Below are 26,163 nucleotides of genomic sequence, written 5' to 3' on the forward strand. Positions count from 1 at the left end.
AAAGAAAAAAACATGAAACAACCAAGAAAAGCTCTGTGTTTGTCTACTTGGTTGCAGCAATTTTCTATAAAGTGTATGTCTGCACATCCATACAGGTGAAGGTCTGGATTAATAAAATGCCTTTTTTTTTTTTTTCTTGGGCAAAGTACGTAATTGCTGGAATTGAATGTACGTGGTCAAGTATAAAAATGCAATGTTATCGTAAAATTCTAGCTTTGGATGACTAAATATAGCACTTTATATTGTAGAATAATACTAGATTCTAGGATTAGGAAGGAACTGTTTAGATCAATCAACTCATCCTTGTGTATGTTTTCATGAGTTGCTAGATTAAGTGTGTTTAACAAAATGTATAGCTAGCTTAAACACACTAAATAGTATCGTACCTCATTCCTTGATTCTTAATTACTCAGGCAGTTAATTGGAGAATACAGGAGCTCACTGAGATTCCTAATTCCGTTATGCTTCTGTATCTGGTACATCTGTAACTGATGTCTGAAAGATGTATTGCTGCCTACTTGAAAGGACCCTACAGGCAAGGTGGGGTGGAGGCTGAGCTTCTTGCACAAAGCAGAAGGTGGAAGAATGCTTTGTGCTAGCAATACTAGCAATAGGAGCTGTTTTACTACCAAAATCAAAAGTCACTCTTACTTGTATCGGTGTGAATCTCGCTGCAGGTTCCTTTTCTCCCTGGGGGCTACAACATTAAGCTGTTTTATGAGTAGGAAAATCTCTGTAGCATAATTTCCTGTGAATCAAGCTAATGCTGTAGTTTCCCCAGGGGCTGTGATGAACTCCCCTGGTCAGGTGCTGCAGGAACCTGGCAGGAGGCATGCTCTGGTGGAATGGATGCCGTGGTGCTCAGAAGTGCAAACTTGGCCATTTTTTCCGTTGTAAAAGAGATACTACGAATGGCCTTTCTTCTCTGGTTTCTCTGATGACTCATAAAAGAATGAGCACATCTAGTATTCTGTCTGTCTGTGAAATCACTTTACATCTTCTCTACCAACTGACTGTTTTCATTAAGCTTGTTATAAGAGAGCTCTAACTCTGTCTGAGGTCTAACACAGTAGTCAGTGGTTATTAGAGGGGAAATAGGGATGGGCACTTAAGTCAAAAAAAGAAAAGAAGGAACAAATTCTTGTTAACCCTACTTGCAGACTGCCTTGCAATTGCTTGTGGACACTCAAATCTCTAGGGGTTAAGTTCCTTTATTCTTTATTCCTCCATTTCCTAAGCTGAAGAGAGACAAACTAGAGAGAGTCTGTGAGGGCAGCCCCAGACACTGAAGAGATCAGGTCAGATTCAAGAAAGGTATTTCTGTTGCTCAGGTGGGGAATAAACTGGGAAGTTCAGATGAGGTAGCACCAGAACTGGAACATCCCACCTGTGCTGATAGGCCTGCCCCAGGACTGAAGTGGTTTGTCATAAATGGTGAGGGGATACCACTGAAGATGTCCACAGAATAGAGTGGAATGGCAGTGGGAGGTGAAGTTGAAGACTGAAAGCAGCTTCTTGGGGGGGAAACAAGATAAAACAACCAAGGATCGTGAAGGAAAGGCAGAGACTGAGAAGAGCAATGGAGGAGTCAGAGAGTAGGTTGCTAACAGGTTCCTTGTGCTCATGTGAGAAGTTTAAGAATTGAGATTAGTTGAAAGAAGACCAAGACACACAGTATGGTGGAGAGACGTTCAGACTGGAAGTCTGAGGTGACTGAAATAAAACCGATGCAGAAGGACAGGGACCATTAGGGAGGACTGTGGTAGAGGCTTTAGAAAGAAGGTGGAGGCTGAGGGATCAGAATAGATTTTAGGGGACTTGAGGCTTGTGCGAGAAACAAGATCAGAATTGTGACAGGCACTGGGTAAGGTTGCAGAGGGTCATTAAGAAGGTTGACGTGCATGTGCATTTTTTTTTTTGGAATGGATTTTTATTTCAGTAATATTTTGAAGATCAAACTTGACCATTTGGTCTAATGAAATCTTACTCGATCTTTGGTGATTTTGGTCCGTGCTGGCTTCCACGTATCTGTCTATCCATTGTCTAACAGTTCTAGCCTCTTAACCTAGGCAATCCCAAACTAATACTGTCCCTTAAGTACAGATCTGTCTCCTTTTTAGCTTAAGTATCAGCTGGTCCTAGATCTCCTTATCTCATGTCTTCTACTAATTCAGCCCCAAGACTTCCCTTAAGAGTTTTCAGCCTTAACCCTGTTGGCCCTAAGATTCACCCCAGTATTTCCAAGAGCTGTACTTGTACTGCTGCTCCCCCATCTGTGAAGAAAAGGAGACTGCTGCCAGGACCATGGGGGAGTAAGCTTAGCCTGATTCCCATAGCAACTCTGTTAATCCTCAAAAAAAAAATAAATCAAACAATTGTGTTTAGGATGGAGTGGGGCTAATAAAGGTAATTTGGGAGCATTCCTACTGAATAAATGTGCTTTTCTTTTGTTGTGACTTTGGCAATCTAGGATATCCTGGCAAGTTGATTTTTTGGGTAATAGCAAAGGTAAGAACTTCTTTTAAATGCTTTCTTCTTTTTAAAAGATTTTTGTGCCTATGGGTGGTGCTCAACTTTTGCATATGGTGCCAGACAGGGGTTCAGCACCTGTGTTACTTCTCTTTCTCTTCCCACTCATGGGAGGTTGTAATTAGTAAGACTGAGTTTGCCACATTGTGCTCTGCGGTGAAGCTGCTGCAAAGAATCAAATCTGTTCTATTCTGTTAAATAGGAGGAAATCCAGGTACGCTGTGGGTGTCTATATGGAAGAAATGATGAAAGGCTGGAGGGAGTTTTGCTTTCTTCTTTTTATTTTTGCATACTGAATGAAGTACTCGGTTTCATGTTGTTGAATACTCTTGGCTTGCTGCTTGTAACCTCTACTCCCTAATGTCAAAACTTAGTTAAAGTCTAATCTCTGTGGAAAAGAGTATACGGATGTCTGTGGAGGCCTGAAATAAGTTAGTCTCTCCTGTACTAAAGAGCACACAGATGTCAGGAGTCAACTGAGATGGCTGGTTAGCCAGCTGAAGAACTGAAATACAGGGAAAAATGCTGTTTGATTTGTAGCCTGGAGGAAAACTTTCTTCTACAACAGGAACAGATTAAGAACTTCAAAACAAGTTCTAAAGGATTGTTTTCTGTTATGCTTTGCATTGTTTTGTTTGCAGACAATGAAGAATGAGAGGCTGCTATTTAGTGAGATCCCAGCTGCCACTCTTCTCTTCACTGAGTGTTTGGGAGATAGGTTATATTGTGGTTCTTCTGAATGTAATATACCAATTCCAGGTCTTGCAGACATTTTTTGTGAATAGTTTGGTTATCATACATACTGATGCTGATCTTGGACACACAGAAGAAGGTGGTGACTGGAGATACAATATAATTATTCTTCCTTTACAGGTTTAGATGAGGAATCAAGGTAAGTTTCTCTCTAACATTTAGAAATTTGCAAGCAGGAGGTATGGCATTTCCTTCTGCAAACTATGGCCACCTGCAAGGTTCTCAAATTGTCACAGAGGTATTCTTAAAGCAAATCCTGCTTGGTAATATACTTCCTGTATTGCTCAATGTGCTATTGCCACTATTCACATACGTGATCCACATTAATCAACTTTTTTTTTTTTTTTTTGAAGAAAACCAGGGCTTTTTAGTTATTGTTTTGTTTGGATTTGGTTGGTTGGTTTGGTTTATGCTTTTTTGTTGTTTGTTTTGTTTTTCTGTATTAGGAAAAAAAAAAGAAAAAGATGTCTTGCTATGGACTGGTGGGATCCAAGGTGATTGTCTTCTTGGAATGAGTGGTGCTTTAACATATTAAGTTGCTTTTATTACGGCAGTTACCATCTAATACTTCCAATTGTTTTTCAAAAGTAAGAAGAAACAGAATGCTCATGACCTTTAGCAGGCAAGCATTGTTTTGTAGTTAACTTCTTTTTTTCCTAGTGGGTGAATATTACAGCATTCTTTGCTTTTAGAGGATGTCAATATTACGGTTGAAATAACTGATAGCAATTGTTTTAACTTTTTAACTCTTTACTTTAAGGTCTATTGGAAACCCAGGCTTTGAATGAGGCAGATGAAGACATGGTCACTGATGTTGATTTCACCAATATGATCTCTGAAGAAGAAAAAGAAGAGTTAAAAATTGAGCTGGCCAAGGTAATGAATTTGAATTTCTGTGAGTATTAATATTTCTACTTCCTTTAACTGAAATATATTCATTGTAGGGTGAAGTACACATCATAAAAATTGCTCTTCCTTTGCGTAAAACTCTTCCAGCATACAATAATGTGAAACAATTATTTTCCTTAGATGTTTTTGGAATGTTAGCTATCTTTTACCTGATGATTATAAAGCTAAATATGCCATTTTAGTCAACAAAGGCCATTTTTCTTTATTTATAAACCTTCTACAAAAACTGGAAGGTGTTCCTCTATCAGATCTATGAAATTGTTGTTATGGTGGTGTGACACCCGATAGAAAAGATTCTTTGTATGGTGCTCAAAGGAAAAGATGCTGCTGCTGGTTACAGACAAGACTGATGATGATTGGCACAGTGGTTCTGTTTTCTTCATCACCGATGTGTCTGGAGACAGTTGCAATTTTGATTTGCATTTACTATTTTCCTAATTAAAGAACTTCGGGACACCATGAAAAGGTTTAAAAGTAGTACTTAATAAAAGAAATAATGGGAGAAAAAAGGTGTGAGCTCTGTGGTCTTTTGATTACAAAGGTTAAGGTGATTGTCTAGATTCAGCCTCTGATCAGAGTGCTCTGTGAAGTGTTTGCTGCTATTGCACATGGAATGGGCTCATCCAGGAGACAGCTCTTTTGCTGAGAATAGCTCCTGTCTTTTGTATGACAGAAATATTTAAATTACTGTTATAATATTAAACACTCTAAGAAGTCATATTCCTAGTGACTCTCAAGTCATTTACCTTCAGTGCTGATTTAGGATTTTCTAGTGAAACAAAAAACAAAAGATTTTTTTCACCTCAATGTTACATTGAGCCTTGTTTCTGTGTTGTTAGTTACTTTTTACTTCTGTGCTGATCCTGTTACTTCAGTAAATTACAAGAGGATGCTGAAATTTTATGTACTCAGTTCATCACATAGCAATGAGGTAGGAATTGGCATGTTCATTATTGGCCTTTTGTCGGGATGAGAGGCACTGGGCACAACCTGGAACACAGGAGGTTCTGTCTGAACATTGGGAAGCATTTCTTTCACTGGTGGGTGACTGAGCACTGGCACAGGTTGCCTATAGAGGCTGTGGAGCTTCCCTCCTTGGAGATCTCCAAAAGCCACCAGGACATGGTCCTGGGCAACCTGCTCTGGGTGGCCCTGCTTCAGCTGAGGGGACCAGGGGGGCTGGACCAGTTGACCTCCAGAGGTCTCTTGCAATCTTAACCCTTCTTTTATTCTCTTCCCTTTTCTGAAAGGGACAGATGAGGTATATTAGAGAAGCAAGGAAGAAAAAACACTTCCAGCAGACATCTGAGAAAGATATGTTTCTCTCAAGGGAATTTGTCTGTAGCGTTTCTAGTTATATCTTGTGCATGCAGATTCCTGTGGGAGCTGAGAGTGCTCAGTAGCTCATGATAGAAATGCTTTAATTCCTGTACCAACACACAAATGAGAGATTGCCTTTCAAATATTGTAATCTTGGCTGACCTAGAAATATTATTTTTTTTAATTTGCTCACAGCAGTTTACTGGTATACAACTTATGCTTAAAAACAAAACTGATAATTATGCTAAGAAAGGTTTGGAAAACTTCAACTCAGTGAACAAAGTCAATATCTAAGTGACGCTTATGATTCTCAGAAAAGACTTACAAAAACTGGTAAGACTCTTTCAGAAAGAAACCTCTGTGGCAATTGGGTAACGTTTCCTTTTGAAAAGCTGCTTGTCTTTACTTTCAAGCCCTGAGCTACCGCTACCAGTGGTAGTTTTGTTTTCTTCCGTATCCATATATGTTGGATAAGACTGTCTTTTTAAGCCTGTGGGATCGCCCTTTCCTCTTACTGCTCTGAAAGGTCCAAATCTTCCTTAATGCTGCAATCACTTAATATTTGATACAATGGGGAGCTGTTGTGAGGACCTGTTATGCTTGTATTTAAACAGCAAAATAAGTATCCGTGTTGTGTATCTGCTGTATATATTCTCCGTGTTTCATCCCTTATTCTCCTTCCCCTCTGGAATTAGGAGGGGAGCTAAAACTACTGTTTTTCTGACAGGTTTATTGTGTCCTCTTTTCTCCTGCTAGTAGTCTTTTTGTACTGGAAGCTTTTCAGAGTGTGGACTAACTCTGTTCTTCTATTTGTAGCATGGCTAATACAGCAGGGTTCTGAGTCTAATCAGGCTTTGGCATTTCTACAATACAAGTAAAATGAATACCTGTTGTAGGAATTTATAACAAGCATGTGAATTAATAGAGGTCAGTCTCGCACTTCAGAATAATAGCAGAAAATTGTAGCCCAAAAATTTTATGTAAGGCCAGAAGCTTGTTTGCAGAACAGATTTTTCTTCTCCTTCTTTGGTGTGAGGAGTGTGGTACTCCTTCGTCATGACTCCTGACTCATGACGAAGGCTGTGGTTTTGAGCTATTCCACTCACTGCTGTCTGTTGTCTTTCCATTAAATTTATCATTCATCTCCAGCTACTTGTTTCTGCCCCTCGTGCTGCACAGGCACAGGTATTTGTGCACCTCTCAGCAATGGATATAGAAATTGACGTGACTGAAAACAGCAGCTCGTATTTTCAGCCTGATGGCCTTTACATAGTTCAGTTCCCTCTGATGAGGAGGGCTGTGCAAATGCCCAGAACAGGATACTATGCATTGGGTGGTGGTGTGGTAGGAAAAAAGGATGCTTAGTCTAACTCAGAAATACATGATTAATTATGCTGTCTTGTCTTTTCTGCAGGGGCCCCTTAATATTTAATCACTTACTGCCTTGATTGTTAAAGCTAGCATAATAAATATTCAGCTTACTATTCAATTTACCATTCAAGCCTTTCATCTGTATTCTTACAAACAATGGCTGAATCTTTCCACCTCCACATTTTACATAGTACTATGTATGTTTCACAATACAGATAATGCTAATTTACATAATTCCTTATTAATAGCAGTTTATCCAAAATGTTCTGTTTTACTGCCTAAGTACTTTTTTTGAGCTGTTCTATGAATCTTTAATTTAAAAAAAAAAAAAAAATGGGAAAGGGTTTATACTGGAAAATTAGTTTGCTGTTTTTTCTAGCATTCCACCATCTTAAAAGGATGTTAAACCCTTAAAATGTACAGAATCATAGAATCATTTAGTTTGGAAAAGACCTTCAAGGTCATGAAGTTCAACCATCAACCTGACCTACCAAATCCTATCAGCAAATAATTTGCCCTAAAATAATCAAGAAAGGCAAAACAAGAGAAAATGTTTTCTTGTGTTTCTTTGCTGGAATTTACCATCTTCTTTCTATATTATTAGCCATTCCCAGATTTCAGAGAGATGTCTGTTTTTGTGGATCTATTCCTGAGATCACACCTTTGTGTGATTTACATGTCAGCTACTCACGGGAACTGTAATTTCTTAGGTGGTCAACTCTTTGTTTTTATGCATGATAAATACAATAATACAGGAAAGGAAAAACAGTTATTAACTGTGTTTCTTAAGACCACAAAAAGGGAGAAGGGAACATTGTCCCCATAGGATGCATCTGTATCCTTCTGACTGTTGCACTTAGAAAGAAGGGAGGCATAAGGACTTGAAGCTTGTGTTTCTGTTGACTTAAGCCCTATTTTCATAATACAACCTGCATTTATAGTAATGGACTTTTCAAAAAAAGTGATTCCTGACTTCCATGGGAGTTAGGTATGTAACCTGCTTAAATGCTTTCAAGATCCCACTGTAACTCCGTAATCCTTTCTACCTACTCCTGTTTTCAATCACTAATATCTGAGCACTTCAGGCTTCGTGTCCACTATTAGTTTAAAATGATGGAACTTGAGGAGGGCTTTGTCAGTTTTAAACAAGTCTCTAATCTCTACAGAAAAATAATTTGTTATCTTTAACACAGTCAAAAATGTTCATGGTTGCTCCATTGAGCAAAGGGTTAATGCTTGATTAAGGCTTTACAGCTTTGTGTGTCTATTCAAGTGAACAGATGGAAGGACATTTTAATAGAAGCCTTTGAATGTTTATATATCCAGGTACCTAATGATCAGCCTAGTGCTACCCCAAATGGAAAGCATTAATGTTAAATTCGTTAACAATGTTATTCAGGCAAACTTGTGAGAAACAAATAAAGGGAGCTGCCAACTGCCATCTTAGGTGTGCTGAAATTTGTGATTTCTCCTTCCTGTAAGAATTGTACCAGTTATCCTCTTAGAATAGGAACTCATGCTGCCTTCTTGACAGCATTTCATTTGCAGGTTAGGGATATAATGCAGCATAAAGTATATGGGGAAAGAATAAAGCAATTTTGGGTTGTTTGGTGTTCTACCAGTGAAGTATTGGCCTCACAAGACTTGGTGTATGCTGCTATCTGCTTTGCTGAGGTCATGATTTTGCTTTGTGTTCGTAGTCTTGCTGCTTAATTTTCCTGAGCTTCTTGAATAATTTAGATAGCAGGTAGTGACAAAGGAGAAGCTGATAGCTGGTGGATTAAAGGGCGAGATTTTTCAAAGAACAATGAGTTTGCAGCCAGTTTTACAGGGAAACAGAATGCATGAGTGTGTGAGATAAAAATAATGCTGGTATTGACATCCTAAACATAGCCCTGGAGGTCACAACTGATTCTACTGCTGCTTGCCTCATTCATTCCCTGCAGCCTATGGAGTTAAATCACAGGAAAACTGTCATTCCAGGGAACTTAACATAAGGTAATCAGACACGTTACCATATGTTATCCTATTAACACATGGAGGAAGGAGCACAGTTGGTAAGGGAACTTACAAACCTGAAGTGAAAGGCAGCTGGTCTCATGTCACTTACCCTTGTTAACTTCAGTACCTCTGAGTGCTGCTTGTACAATTGGCTTAGGAGAATTCACACCTGTGCTTTCAGGAGTGCTGTCCAAGTGATAGGCATCCTGAGTCAATAGCTGACTGTTTCAGTGGTCCCTCTTCTTAGTCAAGTGTTCTGGTCATTGCCATGCTAAAGCTCAATTTTGTTTTAAACATGATTGAAATAACATCCACTGCACGGAGAATTGTTTGGGTTGAATGTCATCGTTACAACTTGAATTTACATGGTTAGGTTAATGACTATGAGCTCTGAAAATATTAATTTGCTGTATTTTTTAAATGATTCTATACTTCAAGTAATGCCTGTTTCTTCTTGTTAACAGTCTTCCTGCTATATATTTTCAATTTAATTTTCAAGTATGTAAGGCCTAAGCTATAGGGATAAAACATATGATACCCATGATACTCTTAACTCATATGGTATGTTATGATTTTTTTAACCTGCTCCTAAGAATTTGTATCAATTTTTACATAAGTGCAAGACTAGAAAAATGCACATTTGAAGTTAAAAGCCTGTTCATTCAAAGAGAAATAGCTACCTGAATTATCCAGTCTTCTTTTGTCCTGCTGATTCCCATTCCATTTGTGAATGAAAGGCTGATGTTTGAGATTCCTGATGCTCCTAAGGCAGATCTTGGTCAAGTTGATGAATAATGAATTCCGGACTGGAGAATTATTTCTGTCTTAACAGGTGCATGGGTACAGTAGTGCACGTGGGTGGCACAGTTAGAGTAAGTTACTTAGAACAGTAGTGCCAAACTTGTTCTGGACACTTGTGATCTCCACAAGTGCTTGAATCTATCTGCCTCTCTAGGCATCTACAAAAAAAAGCATGTTTGTGCAAAATTCATTTAATCTCCTAGCATAATCTGTGTTTATTTTGCCGTGAGAACAGGCTAACATTTCTTTCCTTTCTCCTTCCTCTTTGTTTCTCTCAGCTAGAGGATGAAATTTCAACTTTGCGGCAAGTATTAGCAGCCAAAGAAAAGCACCTGGTTGAAATTAAACAAAAGCTTGGCATAAGCCTGATGAATGAACTGAAGCAGAACTTTAGCAAAAGCTGGCATGACATGCAGACAACTTCTGCGTGAGTACAGACTGCACAAATTCCTTGTGATGTGTTGTGTAGCATGTTGTGGGTATTGCCTTGATGAGCCCTGGTATGAAATGTATCAGTAGGAATACCTGCCAAAAGGGGTAGATGACAGGAACAAATCCTTCAGGCTTCTCAGACCAAAGAGACTTGAAAAAAAGCCTTCCACAGCAGCAACATGCTTTGCTACTGTGTCACACCTCACCCTTGCAAAATCACAGCAGCTGAAGCTGTCATGGAACTGAGAAGGTTATCTGCATGTCCCATGACATGTTCCTACAGAGTCCTTACTAAGGAGAGAAAGAATACTTCTTTATCTCAGTGTGTTATGTATTTTGAAATTCCAAGACAGACAACGTAAAAGAAAGACTACTAAAATATTAGCAATCATTAAAAAAATATTACCATCATCTGAATTCTAAAGAACAACTGACAGAATCAGCTGATGTATGACCGTTGAATTCCTGGTTTTGTCTGTCCAAAAGAAACAACAAAAAAGGTTTTGGGGTAACTGTGCTATCTTTGAGGTTTTCTTAAGTCCTATGCACATCTCTTTTTTTGTTATTTGCTAGCATTGTGGTCTTTGGCAAGTTGCGTATCCCAGCCTTGGCTTACCACTGTGTAGAGTGGGTAACTGGTCCACAAGAGTTCAATGAAACTCGTATGTGTAAGCAGCTTTAGGTTCTCAGGGTGAAAGGTAATGTAGAAATGTGAATTGTTAGTCCACTGCTGATGTTGAAATGCTTTTAACTTGATTTTTTTTCTTCTAGAACAAGACCAATTATACTGTGGCAGTCTGTAGTCTAACCCAGTTACTGCCTTCCAGGAAGGTGCATTTGAAAAAAGTCTGAAATCTTGGGTGAGGAAGCTGGGGAGGGATGTTATCTGAGTTGCATAAGAACTCTTAGCACAAACCTTTTGTCTAGGTTAAAGGAGTTAAAAATACACATATGGAAATAGTGATAAAACCTGTCCTGAATCTACCACAAAAATGCTTGAGTCTGGAATAAGTAGTGTTTTTTCTAAGTTTCAAACAATTTCTGTTCTGTGTCACTTATGTAAAAGCTGATTGAGAAATAGAGCATCACTGAGAGAGATTGCAAATAAAACTGTGAGTTCCAAAGATGCAAGAAATCCATCATAACTACTGAGGGGTTGGTCTCAGCCAGTACTGATCTTCGAAAATGTGAAAACACCGTATTCTATATTCCTCTAAAACTTTTTTGTCCAAATTAATAACAACATTGGTAGAAAGAAGAACTTAACTTTCATGAATTGCTGTCTGAAAAGTTACTTGTTTTTTTTTTTTATTTTTTTCGCAATTGACAACTGGATTTGAGATTCTTAGGGCAAGAGTGAGTTGCTCCATGCCAGAGGTGAGCTGGGAGTGAACAGCAAGGCAGGTAGGGCAGTGGCATCACCCATGATGGAGCAGTCCCACAGGACCTGAAGAAACAGAGCAGAGCAGGTGCAGTGACATTAAAAATGATTTAGCAGATAGCAGAGTTTCAAAATCAAAATATTTTACTTTAAATTGATTTTTTTTTTTTACCAAATTCCAAGACAACTTTTCATTTTCCTTTCACAGTGTTGACATTTTACAGAAGGATAAAGTGACTTTAATAGACTCTATTAGTATGGTATCTGCTACTCTTTAAGATGAGCTTTAGAAACAGCAAGCCATTAGGTGTTCAGTGACCACCTCAAGACCACCAACATTTAGGATTGAGCAGGAGTTCATATGTGCCCTTGAAAGTCCTATTATCCATAGTCCAACTGCTGTATAATTCTGGCTGACACTTACTGTACAAGTCACAGTAGTTCAGCATTCTTGAGAACGGATGTGTTAAGTAATAGAGATGATTCATTGTTGTTACACCAAAATAGTAATGGGGTAGTGTTACTCACCAATATTCTCTGACTTAGTACGGTTGAAAAGCTTGCTTTAAAAAATAAAAGTTCAAAATATTTACATTCTTTTATTTTAGGCTTCTAAATCCACAATTAGTCATTTTAAATTCTGAAGAGCTGTGGTTTTAAGGAGTATAGTTTTGCTTTCACTGAATCTTATTGGGTTTTGTAGTTGCTATGTTTTTCTAGAAATTAAAACCACTTTTCTTTAATGGAGAGCTTTTCAAACCCACAAGGAACAATTAGGCGCTTTTTTTTTTTTTTTTTTTTTTCTGCCAATAGTATTAATACTTCTTTTAAAGCCCTCTATTTAGGGATGTATTCTTAGGGCTAAAGTGGACTTAGAGACTCAGTACCTAACTCAAAGGATGGATGCCACCTGGAATGACTGAATATAACTGAATATAAACTTGAGATCCTGACTATTTTTAAGCATTTACAATTTAAAAGGTTGGCCAGGTAGTTTAAAAGTTAACATAGTGTTACGTATGTATGTCAGAAATTATCATTAAAGAATTCTGTTATGATTAAAAAAGGGGAAAAAAAATGTTTTCATGAAAAGGAGAGACAACTTGAGGTCAAGTAGGCTGATGTCCTTCATTCAAGATTATGGCAGGCTCAACATACAGTTCTGCACAAAGTCTGTTTCCTTGTCATTAATGCATGCTTTGGCGTATCCAAAAGCAATCCTAACCACTTCTAGTAAGACATTGTATTTGCTTTGTATTTCCAAAAGTAATGTGCAGCTTCTTCTGTATCGACCCAGGGTTTTTAGTCAGCTTTAGAGAAAAACAAAGAAAATCTTTGTTACAAACGTTGTTTGTAATGTTGTCCGCCTTTTTCAATCTTGTGTGAAATACACGTGGAAGTCATTCACTTATGATGTTGACCAGAATCATAATAAATTTTTCATGCTCTTTGTTCATTTCCTCTGCTATTCATCAATGCACTGATATTTAGTATAACGCATGTTAGGGAAGGTAGCAGGCTCAGCTGGTATGATTTCCCACACACGCCTTTTTAAAGATCAGGTTTTCAGTGAATAGAGGTGGGTGGATATTGTGTTAACTTCAAGCAATTCAGGTTTTTATTTATGTTTTAAACATAGATAATTCATTTATTTAGATGCTAGAAGCAGGATAATGTTGGTAGATTTCCAGGTTATTTATTTTAGCTTAAGGAGTCATTAAAAATATCTTTGCAGTGATATTTAGAGACCACAATTGAGCTTTTCTACTTAACATCCTGCTACAAAGGAAAGGTTTTATCTAACCTAAATACAGTGTGTTCACTTAGCTAAATCTTTTTTTATTGGTGGTGCTTCAATAAAGCTTTCACAGTGCTTTCTAGTCTTCGGTACTTCAGATTTTCACTGTGTAGTGCATACAGGTAAGATGACTGCCTCGAACCTCAACTGTTCTGTGATCCTGTACAAAATTAGGTTAAATATTTACAAAGGCAAAGTATAGAGATTATTTAGTCCAACTCCCCCTCTCAGAGCAGAGTGAACTAGAACAGGGTGCTCAGGACTATATCCAGTCAAGTTCTGAATATATTCAAGGCTGGAGGCTCTACAGCCTCTCAGGGCAACTTATTCCAGTGTTTGATCACCCTTACTGTGAGGAACCTTTTTCTTATTTTTAAATTGGCCTTTCCCTACTGAAACAGAGTAAGGATCTCGTCTTCAGCTACTCACTGAAAACTCAATGCGCAAGCTTAGTTCTGCTGGTAGGGAACCTGAGGACAATTGTATGGATTTCCACAAATAGTGGGAACTCGTGTTTTGTAATTCAAATTTCTGCCAGGTGATGAGAAAATAGAAAGTAATAGTTACACTGCATGCGTTTTGGACTTGAAATCTACAGTACTTCGAGTCTCCACTAATATAACATTAAATATATAGCAATGTGTGCCAGAGGATCAGAATCTTCTCAGGAAGTTGGCTATAATTTGTGGGCAGCCACAGGCCTACTGTGACTTTTAAGAACTTGGTATACTGTGTTCCCACACACATGCTTGTTATGAGTGGTAGTAATGGAAATGTGGGTGTTTCTGTTCATTGCAATATGTAATCACCTTTTGACATTTTCTTCTCTAAATTTGCAAGTAAATGCACTGGTTGTGTAAGTGAAGAAATAGGCGTGTTGGCTTTAGCAAGCGCATTACCTGTGTGTGGGTGTGAACTGTATGGAAGTAAAGGGAGCCTTTAACTTTCAGTGTTTTTTGGTGTCTTTTGGGTCAGGCCATTCAATATTCGTGCCTTTTTCAAAGATGTTCTTTTTTTGGCCACTTTTCTACATATACCTATGGCCTTGAAGTTGGAAGGGAGCCATAATGGAAAGTAAGGTTGAAGAAAGGACTTCAGGAAGTTAACATAGTCTATTCTCATTGTCCCATTCCTGAAAAATATATGGCCATTTGTTTACACCAGAAGCTTCATCTAATGAAAATTCCATAGTGACTTCAGGTGATCTGGAACAGATCATTAAATGTAATGTTAGCTTCTCAGAGAAAAATCCACTCTGATTATGGTTTTGACCCAGAAAATGTATATGCATGTATTGCAGATGTCTGTAAATTTTATATCTCTCTATAAGAAGAGGAGACCCAAATGTAAAGTGGAATCTCTGGAATGACCAGGATTTAAAATATCCAGGGTCAAGGGAAGGGAAGGTCAAGGGAAAAAGGGGTAGAAAAAATAAAGCAAGGGAAGTGAATAAAAATGGAGAAATAAGAAGAAAAAGAAAAAAGAGAAACAAAATGAGAAGAAAGGAAAAGGGAGGCAGAGATACATTTAATCTCCAGGGTTTTTTTGTGTGTGTTTTTTTTTTTTTTTTCTCTTTTTTGATGTAGCTTACAGTACAGAGCCCACAGACGGCATTACTGGTGCAATTTAAGGTGTGATAAACTGTGAAGTTTTGTCCTGGAATGTCCTAAGCTCATCTGTGCTTAAACCAACATATTATGGCTTTTCTACCCAAGTATTTACTGTACTAGAACTGCTTGTTTTTCTCTCATTCTATGCTACACCACACAAGTAATGCCTTTTACCGTTGTATCCCTAGTGTTTTCCATGGTTTTGAAGACTACAGTACAGGACAGAGCAGAATATTTGTCATCGTTGCCTGGAATCTTTCCTGACTCTTCCCCAGCCTGCTGAACAGCCAAATCTTCTGTGCTGCATGCAGATTTCTGGCTTGAGGCAGGTCCCCTGTGACCTGCAGAGGGTCGGTTCCCTCAGCTCTGCCCTTCCTCTCTCTGTGCAAGAGGAACTACCTGGGGCGTAGTTCCTTTGACTGGTTTAGGCATACACACTCAACCAGGTGCCAGCACAGTTTTGATTCTCAGCGTATCTGGGAAAAGAAAGAATGTCTATAAAATACATCTGTTGTTGTTTTTGAAGTTGGAATGAATTTCATGTGATAAATTGAAGAAAGTAGACACTTCAGAGTGCATTTGCGAATATGAATGCTCTTAGAGAATGTTTTAAGTATATGTTATCACATACGCATTTATTTCATTTGAGCATTAGAATAATTTAATTAATACTGAGCTTTGCTTTCACAGAAAATTAGCAAAAAAAGAGTTTTCTAGTAGAGAGTTTCTCAGAGAGTTAGATGCTTTACGTTGATTCCAGAAAATATCGTTCTTAAGCTGACTAATAGTTTGAAAAGTAAAAAGAAACAAGCTCCATGGGATATGACTTGTGCCACCAGGCTCTGCTCTACAATATGGTTTTGTTGTTAATTGTTTGCATTTTGTTGCATCTAATGTAATCTTTATCACAGAAGTGGGTTTCACAAATGGATTAATTTTGCAAGCAAGCATTGATGGAGAAGAACAACGCTTAGTGAAGATGTGCTAATTAGCTGTATGTGTTGTCATATTTTACAGAAGCTGATTTTAAAATCTCTATTATTCACTGTAGTAGGTCAAATACGCAGCTTGCCATGCAAAATACGAATATTATCTTTGTAGCCTACTTCTGTCAGTAGACCGTGTATTGTGCTTATGACAGAAGGTTAGATTTAACTCTGCCATGTAAAGGGCAGCTCTGTACTGAGCTGAGCTGAGATCAAATAGCATACAATATGATTATCCTGTCTTATCCTGCAGATGATGTTGGTCATTTAAAAATCCAGTTCCCTGACCTCTCTATACGTCTGTTGTTTGGCTGTATTTTATATGAAACAGCATTTCGTAAAAGCTAATATGAAAAGAAGTAGTAATCTTCCTTAATTTGCTTTAAGTGGCTGTAAAAAATGAGGCAGTGAGACTTGGTTGTCATAAGATAATACAACCTAAATGCTATATACAAAGCTGTCAGGTAAAAATGCAGTCAAAATATGCTGCAAATCTGTTTTGTCAACAGTGTACATAACGATACTAGAGATGTGAGTTCTCTTAAAAGCTTCTTTTAAAAGTGTTGAGGAGAGCATATTGTCAGAATATAACTGTGGCATGTCAATGTATTTTATGATAACTTATAATAATATCTGTTTTATAGACATTTTATTTCTTAAAAGGAATTCCTTGTTTTAAAAAAATAAATAAATAAATAATCAAAGTCAACGGATAATTTTTTTTTTACTTGAAAGTCATCTGAAAAAGCTAATATTTGAAATGACAATGAGTTTGATTTACAATTTTACAGTTGTGCCAGCAATTCACATATACAATATCTGTTTAAACCTTTTTTTGTCTACCAAATACACTGTAGGTATTAGGAAGTGCTAAATGAAGAGCATGAACCTGGATCCTTGTTAGTCACTATAACTAATTTTCCTGTGCTATGGAATATGTTTAGATGCCACAAAAACAGAGCAGACATTCCTACTCTAACTGCCTAAATCAAGAGTCTTTTGTACCAAGTTAGCCTGTTTCTGCTTTTACTAATGCTACTGGGCATCTGGCATAATGCTTTAAAACTCACAACCATGATGGTGACATTGTATGACTGTTAGAAAGAAAGGAATGGACCCTGATGATGTATTTGTGTAAAATGCACCACACTGGTGGTATTTCTGGAACTTCTGTGCCCTAAATTCATGGAGTTCCAATTCCTGCTGGAGCCTTTTTGCATTGTGGTTCAGGGTCACAAACCTTATTTTAGCCAATGGCTAACTATTGAGATGCTTTCGCCTGTCCTGATGAGCTCAGTGATCAGTACTTGCCTAATGTTTGCCACTAACGGGTGCCAAAAGGATGAGAATCTGAAGGTATTGTACATCACTTGGCACATCAGAGCAGTTAGTGTTGGCAGGAGGCCTTGAGAAAAGACATTCTTACAACACTTTTTTCCCAGGAATGAATTTCAGTAGCTCTTAACTGGAATAGCAAACTTAATTTCTACACTTAGATGCTTCTGAAAATTATGTAAGCTGTTCAGTGTGTTAAAACTACAAACTGCTGTGTGTTACCTGCAAATATGAGAATTGCTGGCTCAGATTATTAATGTTATTTTGACATTGACAAGGTTCCCAGAGGTCAGAAAGGATATGTTGGAGGTCACTGGTAACAGGGAGGTAATAAGGGTATTGAATGAATGCTGTAAATACAGTACAATTATAATAAAAATATCTGAACCAAAATGCTGTGCTATATGTCAATATGGAGTATAACTAAATGTAGTGAGGCAGTGTACTCTGGAAAGGTCATTAATTTATGAAGAAGACATAGTAATAAGAGTAATGGTGGAGAGGCATGGATGGCGTGTTGATTTTTAAGCTAGTTATCTGCAAGGTCTACCAAGATGCTAGTTATTTCTTGTCTCTGCTGGCAGGCATTACAAGTTGCACAGCATTTTTACCTTTGTTCATTTTGTTCTTTAAAGCTGTTCTTCAGCATTGCTGGTGGAGGGAGGCATGTCAAAGGTCATTTTTGCAAGTTGATGCTGAAAAAAGACCAGTTGCATAACAGTCTTATCTGGATTTACGCTGTTGTGTAACATCAAAAGTATTAGAAACATAAATGCAGTCTCCCAGTCTTTCTTGCTGGTAAAAATACTGGGGAGGACATTGCATTTAGGGGTTTTACAGGGAAAACACAAATCAGAGTCATTTCAGCCAATTCCCAGAAGGTGTATTCTGACCAAAGTAATGTTCAGAACCACGTAAGGGGATCCACTGTTTCCCAGTTAAAGTGATGTCTGTCTGTTGTGTGGGGACATTTGAGACTATTCTCTTAATGGTTTTATGTGGTGTGAAGAACCTGCAGCACAAAGGCAGGACATGGAGATACCGTCTCATAAAGCTAAGCATGCCGTTGCATAAAATGAACTATGAAGTTTATTGAACAACAACAAAAACTCAGAATGAAGGCTGCAAAATACTTCACTATGTACAAGCAGCCTCTACTTAAATAGTGTTTGTTCCTATATAAATTTTTACATGATTATCAACTTCATTAAACATATATATATATATATATATGTGGAAATTTGCATATACTTTTGTATGGCTAATGGGCTAATGAGACACTTTGATCTTGACAATATTCTAATCCTTATTATGGTCCCAGTTCTCAGAGCATCCCTGTGGTGTTTTCTGATTTCTGACTCTGAGCCCCCCATAGAAGGCTGGGGAGGTGGCAGGGGAAGGGAAGTGTTGGGAGTGGATCTACTTCTGCAAATGCAACTTAGGGTAAGAGTTCAACTTAATAAAAAATTGTCTGATGATTAAGATTTGGACTGAACATTTCTTAATCTTAACGGACTTAAAATTTGAACTGAATAGCAACACAGTAATTTGCAGAAAGATCCATGCTCCCTCTTGCCTGTCTTCTCGTAGAACTAGCTGAGCCAACTGTCATCCTGAAGTCTGTGATAAGGCTAGGTGAGTATGGTTACAGGTGTTGTGACCAGACTGGATGGAGTGTAGATGAAACGTGCTTTGCCATGCTACCAAGGACCTTTCAGACCTGGAAGTCAAATTTTGGCCTTCATTTTTGTCATCAACAGAATTGTGCTGAATAGACTTGGAAAATTCTTCTTTAGGAAGATGTCTAAAGACGTGTAAGCAATAACGTGGGCATTTTAACAAATGCCCATATGCATGTATAAGCTAACAGGTAATGGAAAGGTTTTTTTGTTTGTTTTTGTTGGTTTTTTTTTATTATTATTATTCTCATAGGCAACACTCATGTTTGTAGTTCGAGTGAGGTATCATCAACATCTATTTTAGGGTCTCATTGCACTCTCTGAGATGAGAGTGTGTCCAATGACAGCAAGAAAAAGGACAGAGATTTAACTAGTCAAGCTAGAGAATGAGGCCTCAGTGAAATAAGAGCATTGCAACCTTGCTTTGTCCTGTGATAAATGGCAGGGCAGAGGAGAAAAGACACCCAGTAAAAAACATCTCTTAGGTCTTGTCTGTGCTCTGCAGTTGAAAAAGACAGAAAATGGGCATAACCAGCGCTCCTTCCTTTCTAATTACACTTTGTGCTCCCTCTGTTACTTTTGCAGTGTTTTAGCCTTTCTTGCCATTTAGCATTAGTGGTTGAGATTAATTCAAGTCATCCAACCAACTCCAGGTTTCTGGAGATCTGGTACCCTCAGCTGCCTCCTTTAAACTGCCATCCTAGTCAGTGGAGACAGAGAAGAACACCCTCACAGACTGACACATTTTGCTTGGCAGTTTTAGAACTTGTTAGGCAGTCTTCAAGGTATTTTGGGGGTTAGGATCATAAAATCAATGTATTTGTGCTGAGGAAAAAAATTGTTCATAGAATTCTGTCTGAGAGAGTAAGGCATTACCTGGCATCTGCTTCTAGCCCATGGTTTGTACAGCAGAGGCCTCATCGGCAGACTTCCAGCTGTAGGTACTACCAGGGCTAAAAGGACCTGACATAAAATCTGATGTGCCCAATTGCAAATGTTAATCTTTTCTTATTTCTCCTCTTATCTCTACCAAGTTATATTGCATTCATATATCTAAAAGTTAGAAGAAAATACTCTGTTACTGTTACAAGAATTAGGCACTGGGATTTTTGTATTAATCTCTGGTGTATTTTGGTACACATTTGCAATCTTACAGAACTTGTTCAAAGGAGAAATAGGACCAAAGGAGTTGTACTTCTGAATTTTTCATGATCGTTTCTGCAGTCCTTGTCTGCCAAGGCGCACCACAGGATACAAGGCTGATTGTAATATGCTCTCCTTCTCTTACTAGGCCAGTACTTCTAATTATGAACTTGTCTGCGTCACTGCTCCCAGTGCCAGATGATTTCCTTGGAAGGAGGTCTCTGACATGTTCAGAGTTAGTTTATTGAGCAAAAAAAAAAAAAGCATCTGTACAGAAAAGCTTATTGATTACTCTGAGAACATAACTTAACTATACTGAAGGATCTGTGTGATCAGAGCATATAGTCCAAATCAGTAAATTAAGATGATTCTGTGTTTGAATGTGTATGCTACACATGAAATGAATAACGTCAAAAAGGGATCAGTGATCGATGCTATTTAGAATATTCATTCACTGTCTAGATTGTTTTCATCTTTTTTTTCTTTCCTAAAACCTTCTTCCTTTATATTTTAAAAATAAAAAGGTCGAGTTGTAGCATATGGAAACAGTTTTTATCGATGTTGTCTAATTTGAAATACCAATAAATAATTTTGAAGTGCATCTTTGAAATGTATCTAATTTGTATGTATGCATGGAAGCGCACGTATCTTAGCTGATTCTTTCTGTGCTTTAGACCACAGGTTGTGCCAGAAAGTCAGTGTCTGCTGACAGAATGCTTATTTGATGTAAATTTACAGAAATTGTATCAAACGAGTATTCAACAAATCATGCCATTCTGCTTTTAACAGTTTGCGCTTACCCTCTTGGAAGATGTTATCTTCAAGGGGGACAGACAGTGAAGGATTGTTCTGAAGAGTGCTTTGCTCGCATTAGGATTAAACTGCACTTACAAAGCTGTGCAGAAGTGGGCATCTTTGTAATTTGATTTGTGTTACGGTTACTGTTTTTCTTAAAGTTTTGATGGGTGGGACCTTAAGATGCAGAAATAAGGAAAAATAATTGCAGGGGATTCTAGTCTCTCTTTTTTAAACTTACCATTATTTCTGTTCTTCGTTTTTGTTTCTAGTTACAAGAAAACACATGAGACCCTGAGCCATGCAGGACATAAAGCAACAGCAGCTATCAGCAATGTAGGAACTGCCATAAGCAAGAAGTTCGGAGATATGAGGTACAAGGATCTGCTGCTTCTCTGTTCTTTCTTTGACAGAATTGTTATGTTTTTTCTCCTCAGCCTTTCTTTTCCACCTACATTAGTGTTCTAAGCTTTCAAATAGTTGGTAATTGAAGTATTTTATAACATTAATAGTTTTGAACCAAAAAAGGGGAAAATGATGAATGAAGATGTAATTTTAATTGAGTCCTATTTTTAAATAAATAAAAAATCTTTTTGGAACAGCTTTGCAAGCTCAAGGAAATATACCAATAAAATGGGACCAAATACTGCAGTTAGATCTTTATTAACCCAGTTTTATTCATACATGGATTCTGGAGACAAAGATCATCTGAAGAAAACAAGCTTGCCTTGGAGCTGTTCCTGGAAAGATAATTTTAAAAAGAAAAAACATTTCAAACTATTTTATATCATCTCTTTCAAGTGTACAAAAGATAAAACAAAAGTAGTACCACATTCTGAAGGCAGGCTTTATTAGTTAGCAAATTCTTACTCCCTTGTCTTTTCTTTTTCTTTATTTTTTTCTCTTTTATTTTATCTGTTTCCCACTATCTGCATACTTTCCATATATTTGTTTCTAGGTGTTTTCAACTTTTAATGTTTTACTTATCTGAAAGGTATTTGACTATTGCGCTTGAGCTTCATTCACTCTGGTAGTCCAGGCCTCCTAAAATAGGAGGCAAATTTTATTCTGTGGTTGTGTTGCATTAAAAAAATAAATAAATGAAAATCACAGGAATTGAGGGTAATAATTCCCATTTAAGTACAACTTAAATGCTGGGCTGTATATGTTGGTGTACCTTTAAAAGCGTTCAACTTAAAATTCCTCAAAATGGAAGCATAAATGAATAAATTTTACTCAGCAAATCACCACTTATGTTTTCAGCTTAATAGCAGCATTATAGAATTGCTTCTCAGGTGTTTCAGGGAGTTTATTTTTTGTGATGAAATAAATGAACTTGAATAACTACAATATACTGTCCGAGCTGCAGAATTAGGGTCTCATTTATTAACAATAATGGTATATATTCACTTTTTGGTAATTTTCACTGTGTGAATTCATTTCATAGTATTTCAAATACTTTCTTGTTTTTTAATGCAAATGGATTTTTTACCACTCTCATTTTTAATTTGAATCTTCAGAAATCTTTAGAGTTGTATCTGCCTTTTACATACAGTTAATACACCCTCTGCAGAATTATTGCTGTTTTTCTAGGTGCAGGTGAAAAAAGGAAAAACTTCATCATGGTATGGTCTGCTTTACAGTGTCTTTTTCCACATTACAGTTTAAAACAGAAATCTAGTGAGTGACTTACAACCAGCTTATGAACATAAGCTAAGAACTTTTTGACTTAATGAAGCTAGATATATATTGATAGTATATGCATAGGAAAGGTTATAAGAGTAAAATGGCATGCAATTACATTTTCCTGGTACATTTGTTTGGCATCCAGCAATCCAAGTTGAAAATTCACTGAAACAGAGGTGGAAGCTTTCATTTAAGAGTCTTTGACAGGTTGTTTTTCATAAATTTACTATTTATTTATTTGACTTGCATGAGCTTTTGACATTCATAACACCTCATTTTCCTTCAGCTTAACAGATAGTTATGTGATAAAGAGGTGTGTGAGGTGTGTTTATTCGATCATTCATTCCCTATTTTGGATCTACTTGGTTTTTCCTTTGATGCCTTCTGGCTCGTCTATTATAAGAAATACTGAATGTAGTCCTACTGCTGTCCTTCAATGTCATTTGCTATTTCCTGAGATTTTATCCTGTTGTTCAGTTCCCTCTTTCCAGGCTGAGATTCCAGCTGCATGATTTGTTTTCACGATTCTTTTTTATGCCTTTGCTTATTCTTACCGCCTTCCCTTTTACAGTTGTATTGTGTATTTTTGAGAAATTCATGATGAGAAATTTGTGCAGCATGTGGCATACATCTATTCTGTTGTTTCTTCTGCTCTTTCTAACACTTCCTCATATAAGAAAAACAAGGCCAGTGCTCAGTGAACAGGTCATCATACTGCTTCATCGCTTTGGATCCTACAGCAGTGATTGAAGAGTTGGTGTGCAAATACCTAGTTTTTGATGGTGGAGGGAAGGATGACTAACAATTTAGTACTTCTCAGGTCATATCAGTCGTGCTTTGCATAGCATGTGAGATTTCTTCCAAGGCAGAAATGTCTTCACTGTAATAAATGACATCTTCCCTTTAATATTTCCCTTAATTAATGGCTGCTTTCTTTCACCTATGTATCAGTGCCAGCCCCTGTCCCGATGGTGATCACGCTTCTCATTCGCACATGGAAAGCAGATGGGTGGTATTTAACCCATTAACCCTTTAGCCAAGGGCTCTAAGTAGAAGCTAAGTCCATAAACGTTTCAATTAATTGAGAAGCTTGTTTCTAGTAGCTTTCTTTGATCAAAATGAGTATCTTCAAACATTTTTCAGGAAGATACAAACTTACTAGCACTGCCATTTTTTGTGGAAGCATGCTGTTTTCGGGTAGGAGAGTTTTCTTGGCACATGGCAATGAAGAAGCAGGTGGTGTAGCCAGTGTCCCCTAGTTACATAAAGCATGGCATGAATTGGGCATTCTACATCTGCTGAAAACCCTAAATCTGGAGTAATACTTTGTATGTTTACCCCAGTAATGAAACTGGTGTAAGATCTTGGAGCAGGAACAGTTCTGCGACGGGTCACACTGTAAATGTTACCACATAAATGGCTGTGTTTAAATTCTACTCCTCTCCCACTCCAGCCCTTGCCATGGTTGGAGGAATAAGCTGTAAGGAGGCATGTGTCCTTTGTTTCATTGTTTGCCTTGTTGCTAATCCATATATTTTTATCTCATGCATAAGGATTATCATGGTCCCTTCCCTAAATGCTGGTTTAAACACACATCAGACTCTGGCTTAATTCTGTTGTTTAGACATTAAGGCTGATGCTCACCAGTGGCATCCAGATGCAAATCCCTGTTCTGCTTCTGTTCAGAATGGATACTTGAAACTGCTTTCTGAAATCCAGATGATCATCATAATTCCCCATATGTTGGGAGGTCTGGTGTTTTTGGCCTTTACCCCTGCTGGGGTGGTGATGGTTTTGAAAGAGCTTACAGTCATCCTGATGCCATTTTTTTTTTTTTTCTTGCCTTCTACTCCCAGCTCTTATCATCTCAACGTTTTCTGACATGGAGAAGGAAGGCAAACAAGAAGAGAGGAGTCCCAGGTCACTCGCAGGGTAGTAATGTGGAGCTAGATCTCTAAGAAGCAGAAGTTACACATTTCAACATGTTATTACATTTCAGCATGTCTTTTGCCATATTGAGCAGATACGACATGTGGCTGAGGGTCTTTATCCCCAGCTCCTTTACATAATGGTGAACTTGGGATCTTGCCCTGCAATACTAATGGACTGCTCCACAGCTGTCTGTGCAGATCCAAGAGTTTCAGATCTGCTTATGGCCTATCTAGAAACAAGTCGTCATACCAAGTGGGAGAATTCCTGTGTTTTTTTTTTGTTTGTTTTAAAGAAGAAAAAATAAATAATGAAACTACAAAGTAAGGAAACCACATACATTACTACTATGTGTACACTACCACTTACATTACTATCCAAGTAAATGCATTTAAAGATTAAGCTAACAAAGGTATGCATGCAAATTAGGATGTCAGCAGCTATACTGCTTATACATCCTTCATTCAGTTGTCCCATACATTCTCTTTAATTACATGATCACGCAGACCTCTTTCAAATTCATTGTCTGGGATAAGCAAACTCTGAAAATGAGTGAAGGTAATATAATTCCTCAGTTCTGCCAGGAGCTGAAAGGCATGTGTGGAAAGAGACAGAGGGCAGGCAGGGAGAGCTTGGTGGTGTGAATGAGGCAGATGAATGTGCCTCTCAGAGGAGACTGGAGCCAGCAGGGAAAGCACAGGAGGTCCCAGAGGGGTGGAGGAAAGCAAAGTTCATCCCTCAGGAAAGGGACAAGGGAAGTTCTGGGAAATGTAAACCAGATACTGGAGGAAAGCATTAACCTGTTGCCTTCTAAGCATCTAGAAGATAACACAATGACATACACAAAAAAGGGTTTGTCAAGAAGATTATTTTGAACTGGCACCACCTGTAGTAGAGGATGGAGTGGAGGCACAGGATAGTGTTACTGTTTTAGCAGGAAGAGGGCATAGGGAACGGAAAATTACATTCAGGGAATAGGTCTCATCATAATACAGGATTTTGCAGGCATCTGACATGAGTCCGTTGCTCTTCATCACTTTACTACCTAGTTTAGGTGATGGCATCGTGTATGTACTTAACCCCAAGATGACTGCAGTGGGAGGGAATGCAGGCAACTTCAGACAGCGGGAGTAGAATTCAAAATGAAATGCTGAAATAAAAACTGATGAAGGAAAGTAAGGTGCTGTATTGACAGAGGGCAAAAAAATCAAACATGGAGATGTACAGACCAGCCAGCTGGGCGGTAGCTCTGCAGATATGGGCCTAGTAGGTGCTAGGCTAGTGGCTCACAAATGTAGCACAATTCAATGTTGTCATGCTACTTCTGCTACTACAAACTTAATTCCAACTTCCACAGTAGTGTTGCCTATAAGATCTGGGGGAGGACTGCTTTGCTCTGCTCAGTTGAGATAAGGTCTCAACTGTAGTGTTCAGGGCAGTTCAGGGTATGCACATGATCTGGAAGAAATGTGGAGAAATATCACAGTGATACTCAGAGCTTCAGAAAATACAGCCAGTGACAGTATGTGAACATAGAAAAATGGGACTGAATAAAGAACGAAGAGGGAGAATGTAGTAATGTAGTAAATTTTATGTGCAAGTTCAGGAAAGCATTCAGCTATGAAACTGGACGGTGGCACAGGTTACTTCTGAAGGCTGGGAACTCTCTCTCATTGGATGTTTTTAGAAGCAGGTTAGGCCAATA

General features: G+C 38.0%; 1 protein-coding gene across 4 annotated transcripts in view; it reads left to right on the forward strand.

Moving 5' to 3' along the window:
- TPD52L1 (TPD52 like 1) overlaps window positions 1-26,163 on the forward strand; it is a 55,324-nt gene that overhangs the window by 16,942 nt on the left and 12,219 nt on the right. For 3 of the 4 annotated variants that reach the window (XM_032184757.1, XM_032184759.1, XM_032184760.1), the window contains exons 2-4: window positions 4,043-4,158; window positions 9,963-10,111; window positions 21,116-21,217. In XM_032184757.1, the coding sequence (XP_032040648.1) occupies window positions 4,043-4,158; window positions 9,963-10,111; window positions 21,116-21,217 (367 nt within the window). Of the gene's footprint in view, window positions 1-3,402; window positions 3,422-4,042; window positions 4,159-9,962; window positions 10,112-21,115; window positions 21,218-26,163 lie in introns of those variants that run through there. The other variant, XM_032184758.1, reaches the window with a different exon arrangement.

Source organism: Aythya fuligula, chromosome 3 (assembly GCF_009819795.1).
Source record: "Aythya fuligula isolate bAytFul2 chromosome 3, bAytFul2.pri, whole genome shotgun sequence".
NCBI classification, from domain to species: domain Eukaryota; kingdom Metazoa; phylum Chordata; class Aves; order Anseriformes; family Anatidae; genus Aythya; species Aythya fuligula.